At 42.0% G+C, this 6,000-nt stretch overlaps 1 protein-coding gene across 2 annotated transcripts in view; it reads left to right on the top strand.

Annotated features, from left to right (window-relative positions):
- The window catches only part of SSPN (sarcospan), a 64,573-nt gene continuing 58,573 nt past the window's right edge, over positions 1–6,000 (top strand). The window contains exon 1 of one of the 2 annotated variants that reach the window (XM_043538524.1): positions 1–242. Coding sequence is in view for 1 of the 2 variants with exons in the window: in XM_043538528.1 (XP_043394463.1) it covers positions 210–242 (33 nt within the window). In the remaining variant the exon portion in view is untranslated. The remainder of the gene's footprint in view (positions 243–6,000) is intronic. The other variant, XM_043538528.1, reaches the window with a different exon arrangement.

Here is a 6,000-nt window from a genome sequence, read left to right as displayed (position 1 = left end):
AGCTACTCTACTGACTAATGCAGGCATCAGAACCAGGTGAGTTTTATTACTTACTACTCAGCAACGTTGAAGGGCTGAGAGTCCTCTCTGAAGGAGGAAGCTAGAGAGAGAGATAGGTAGTTATCAGGGAACAGCCTGCTAAAGAAGGAACTGGAGCCAAGGTTTTGTTTTGAACCTGCTTCAGATTTTTGTTGTTTGTGTTAAGTCTGATGAAGATGAGTAAAAGGAACCACTGCAAAGGGGTGAGTTGTGTAGCAATTTACACCATGTGTGCTGCTCTGTTAAAGGGTGTGAACTCTCCCCTCTTTCATAGGATGCTGTGCTCTTGAAGATGTCTCTTGGTTTAGATATAAAACTTTGCTCTTGATCCTTTGTGATAAGTAAAGGTCCTATGCTGTTTGGGGCAAGAGTAGGCACATTATAACCTTGGTGTCCTGACCAAATTCTAATCTAGGTAACTATAATCTTCCCACCTAATTTCACCCTGCAGCTTCAATTGGATTATTTATTGTTGTCCCTTCTGCCAAGCAATGGCTAGAATTTGGAACTTGAACTTGCCCAGTTCCTTGTTGAGAGAGAAAATAGTGATGCAGACGCTAGGCTGTTTCCTCCTTTTCTGTTTTATTAAGAATATTTAGATAAATCCTGTTCACCTTGAACAAGGATGCGGACACATCAGAACCATTTGCAGAACTTCAGCTGACGCTTTGCTGTGTCCAGCATGTTAGGCAGAATCTTCTAATTTGTGTCTCTCTGGATTTGTCCACACTAGCCTTTGTCTCTTAAAATTTCCCACCGCTACTTTCACCATTGGAGCTTCACTTTGGGCTAAATTCTGTCCTGACTTACCCCCGAAGCAAAAGGTGGCCCCAGTTCTAGGCTGTGAGTCAGCTATGCTCGGTACAGCTCAGGAGGGTAACTGGGGGTGTGACGTTGCACCCCATAATGCTTTATGGGAATATGCTTATGAATATATATATATATATATATGATGTAACTGGAATATGTTTTATGCTACATATGCTATGTAACATATCTCTGTAAAGGTTATGATCTACTGAATGTATTCATCCTATTTGTATGCATGTGTCATTTTTGTACTCGAAGTTATGAATATTGGCCATGTACTTGCTTGATTTTAAGTAACTGTAGTAAAGCATTTGGTCAGCTTCCTGAGAAAGGAATGTGCAAATTAAGTGCCCAATCAAGAAACACTTAACGGACAATGGATCTTGGAAGGCTCCAATCTACATAAGAAAGTCTACTTGAGGACTTTCGAGGTAGCATGTGAACTATGGCTGCTACCTGTAAGTTCTGAGTCATGCATGGACATGTGACTTGCCCATGTGACTCCACAACTCCATCTTGTAGCTGGAATTCCTCACAGGGGGAGGGAGGGGTATCCACCCACAAGAGAAAGTCTATTTAAAATGGGAGACCCCTCCATTTTGTCTTCAGCTGGCTCAAGAGGTAGCCTCCCCACCCCCAAAGGATACCTGAAAGAAATTGGAACAAAGGACAGTAAGCATGGGGGTGTGAGTGATTGCTGGACCCAGACTAGAAGGAGACTACTCTGTAAAAGGAAGCTTACTGGAACCTACCACTGAAGGTGAGGTTTTATCTGTATTCAGTTTTCTTACTGAATTAGTCATAGACTTGTGTGTTCTATTTTATTTTGCTTGGTAATTCATTTTGTTCTGTCTGTTACTACTTGGAACCACTTAAATCCTACTTTCTGTATTTAATAAAATCACTTTTTACTTCTTAATTAACCCAGAGTATGTACTAATACTTGGGGGGGGGGCAAACAGCTGGGCATATCTCTCTATCAGTGTTATAGAGGGCAAACAATTTATGAGTTTACCCTGTATAAGCTTTATACAGGGTAAAATGGATTTATTTGGGGTTTGGACCCCATTGGCATCTGAGTGTTAGAGACAGGAACATTTCTTAAGCTGCTTTCAGTTAAGCTTACAGTTTGTGGGACGTGGTTCAGACCTGGGTCTGTGTTTGTGGCTGGCAAGCGCGTCTGGCACAACCAGGTAGGGTTCTGGAGTCCCAAACTGGCAGGGAAGGCAGGGGCAGAAGTAGTCTTGGCACATCAGTTGGCAGCCCCAAGGGGGCTTCTGTGATCCAACCTGTCACAGGGGCTATTCTGATGGAGGCTGTTCAGTGCCCTGGCAAAAGACAGAGAAGCCCCAGGGCTGCTCTTACCTTGTAGCTGCTGCCCCAAATAGCTGGAGCATAGTGCACTCCAACTGCACCCCTTCCTTCTTCTCAAATGTTTCCTCCCTTCTCTGGCTACGTTCCCATCCTAGGAGTCGTAAAGGGCACTGACATAAAGGTGTTATACTGGCCTTACAACACCGAAGTTCCTCCATATGCCATGGGCTTTCTCTGATATACAAGGGTTGTAGAAGAGCCAAGAAATAGGGTCAATAGGTTTCACTGACAGGGCAGAGTTTGCGTGTGGTACTTCCATCTAAATACGCTGGGTCCCATGCAGAATATAGTGTTTATTCAGATATCTTTTTAGGCTGTTTTTAAAGAGCATAAGATGAGTGCCTTTTATAAATAAATAGTCTTATAAATAAAAAAGCAAATAAAATATTAAAATTGGAATGACTGAGTGGGTGCTTAGCATTAGACTGCCAGCAGCTAGGGAGTCTGAATGTAGCGTATCAGTAATCGGTGTTTTTGCTCACTAATATTCTTTTGTAGGCACGACCCTCTCATTGTAGTCTTGTTAAAATAAGACAAAAGGACCCTTAATTGAACTTGCATGTGAAATTCCTGCTTGTGCATTTCAAAGAGCACAACTCCTATATTGCACTATATTTATGAAATACCCTGTAGCATTAAGAGAATAGATGATGTGGCCCAATCTATTTGTAATTCTCCTTCTGAGTTTTCTTAAAAGTAAATGACACCTTATAAAAATCCAGCTGACCAAAAAAGCTAGCTCTGGCCAGTCATTTCAGGCTAAGCTAATGCAATTATCATTCTCATCCATATTGTCCTGCAGTTAGTCCCGCTGAGTATAGCCCTCAAGTGTCCTGATTTTTCATCATAAATTCTCTTTGTTCCTCTTGAAGTATTACTCCCTGATTAAGGGATGTGATTTGAGAAACTTAATGTCAGATTTTAAAGTGACAGTTGATTTTTCCCTTAGCAAGTTTGTTTTCTGTGGAAAAGCACTTACATTACATTACAGGCTCTTTTTATTTTTACTACTTTGTAGATGCTGTTCTTAATTTTGTTGAAAATACTGTCTAACTTGTGCTCTCAGCAAGTGTAAATGAGTCCACTTGTTGGCTTTTCTTCATATTGGGAAGAGATGTGAAGTGAAAGTTAGTTAGAAACAGGAATGAAAATTCCCCCTACAGTTTGGCTCACATGGTTACAGGGAATTATAATTCCTCACATGCCTTCTCATGTGCCACGGACATAGGAGTTGCCACACTTGATTGAACTAGTGGGCTGTTTACTCCTGTATCCTCTCTCTGACAGGGGCCAGCAGCAAATGCTGCAGCGGAAGCTACAAGCAGCTCCATAATGGACAATTGTGACCTACCCATAGGAAAGATTCTTCCTACCCCAGGCAGTTAGCACTTGAAGGATAAGAGTTTATATCCCCTTTATTATACTATCTGATGTAAATGTTCTCATAACCATATAAATGTCTATTCATTTTTTTAATCCTGCTAAGCTCTTGGTCTCAATAATATCTTGTAGCAGTGAGTTCCACATTTAACTATATCAGGGATCGGCAACCTTTGGTACACGGCCCGTCAGAGAAATCTGCTGGCAGGCTGGGACGGTTTGATTACCTGCAGCATCCACAGGTTTGGCAGATTGCAGCTCCCACTGACCGTGGTTCGCCATTCCAGGCCACTGGGGGCTGTGGAAAGCAGCGCGGGCCGAGGGATGTGCTGGGTGTGCTCCCTGAATTATATGTTGCAGAGTGCATCCACATCACTCCAAACACACCCAGGGACTTACAGTTCATTTCTGGAATCTAATAAAAACTCCCTTCTCTCTCTATATATTCTCTTCAGCCAACCTCGCTGACTTAGACTTTGTCCTCTCCTCCCTATAGCATCCAATCAGCTAACACCAGCTTCTTTAGAGTCCTTTCCCACAGTGTTGCAATTCTTTGCAGCAGATTCTCGTACTCCCCTGTCATCTGGAACAGCCTTCCTGCGGTATATTGCTCCACCTGTTCAGCCCTCATTGCGCTAGATCCTCACCTACTCCATCCCTTTGACACTGTTCTGGTGGCACAAAGAGGCTGGAAAGCTGGTTTGAATTTACTTGGAACAAAACACTTTCTGTGGCACTATCTGCACGATAGATTTCATTGTGTTTAATCACTGTTCTGAAAACCAGGGGTGCCCCAGCCACATCATACTATGGTTTGATCTTGCTAGTGTGATCAGAACCAAACTCTTCGAAAACAGTAGAGCTGGGCAGGAAATGGTTTTCCCATCCTACAAAAATTGTCAAGATCTTGGAGATTCCAGTTTTGTATAAGGACAAAACCAAGGCTTTAAAAGATTTTAATAAAAAGAACGCAGAGAGAGACCCTCCCCAGAAGAGTCAATAGCTGGGGGTCTGAGCACTCATATAGGATGTGGCAGACCTGATGGCTGGGGAACTCCATAGGATGTGGGAGACCTGGGTTCAAGTCCCTACTCTATCTCAGTTGGAGTAGGGACTTGAATCTGGGCATTTCACATACCAGGGGAGTGCCCTGGCTATTCAGGGGTATAGTTTCTCTCTCTTGATTTTGACCAGACTCCATCCTGGGCCTGAGAAACCCTTCCCCATGAAAGTTTTGTCAAATTTCATCATTTCCCATGAAGAATCTTAATTTTTGATGAATCTACATTTTTCAAAGAAAAAATGTTAGTCAAAAATTTCCTAACCAGCTCTAGAAAACAGGCATGTTAAGGAATAGTGCCCTAACTCTTGTAAAGCTTGGAGCACAGCATTGCTCCTTCACAAGGTTTGCTTCTGTCCATACAAGGCAAAACCCCAAACCATGTTTTAACATGGTCAGGTCACTGCCTTGTCCAAGCAAGGAGCTCAAGTACAGTTATATCAAGACTTTGTCTACATTAGAAAATGTGGTATTCATATGGCGGCTTTGGCCACCAGCGTCAGTGAGCGCACTGGGTAGACAGAAGTAAGGTGTCATGACAAACTGCTATGAATAGTGTTAGTGGCTAAAACTTCAGGAGGCAGTGTAGAATAGGCTTTTCCTGGGGTACTGTCACCAACTAGGTAAGTGATTAAAGAAAACTTTAAAAAAAAAAAAAAAAGTCTAGTGTATACAATGGTGTCGTGGGACTTGAAGAGAAATGTGAATAAATGTTCAGTTAAGAGAAAGAATAAAACTCATTTAAATGTACAAAGCATCTACATTGTACCATCTCAACATATATTTTTTCATCCCTACAATCTGCTAAAAGCTACCAGAGAGATGCATGCTGGAAAATCCACTTCTGTTGCAGAGAGCACTGCTAAACCTGTGGTTACTCATTTAAGTTACTTATTGATTCATGAGACAAAAGGTTGTTTCCTCTTGCCCTGTAGTTTCAGCTTAAGGTTTGATATTCCCTGAGCAGTTGAAGTCTGAATACATGAGTCCCCCTGACATGTAAAATGGCCCATACAGATATGAGACAGACAACTGAGACACACTCATCCTTAACATGATGTCAGTGGTAAAACTGAATGGACTTAATGTAGCTGACTTGACATTGGCATATTTTAGACTCTTTGCAGTCAACTGTATTGTAGGTGGGACTGCCAATATCACCCATCATTAGGGCCCTACACTTTCCCTTTAAGACCTTGTCTTTTAGTTGTCTATAATTTAGAGTTTGGCAAACCATTTTTGCAGAAATCTTCCATGCTGGGTGTCTGCCTCAGGCTGAATTGTTTCTGGAAAATTTGAACCAAAACAGTTGTTTATGAGAATGAGGCTATAGAGAA

Source organism: Chelonia mydas, chromosome 1 (genome assembly GCF_015237465.2).
Source record: "Chelonia mydas isolate rCheMyd1 chromosome 1, rCheMyd1.pri.v2, whole genome shotgun sequence".
Lineage (NCBI taxonomy): Eukaryota > Metazoa > Chordata > Testudines > Cheloniidae > Chelonia > Chelonia mydas.
Note: the sequence above shows the minus strand (reverse complement) of the source record. Positions and strands in the feature narration are given on the sequence as shown.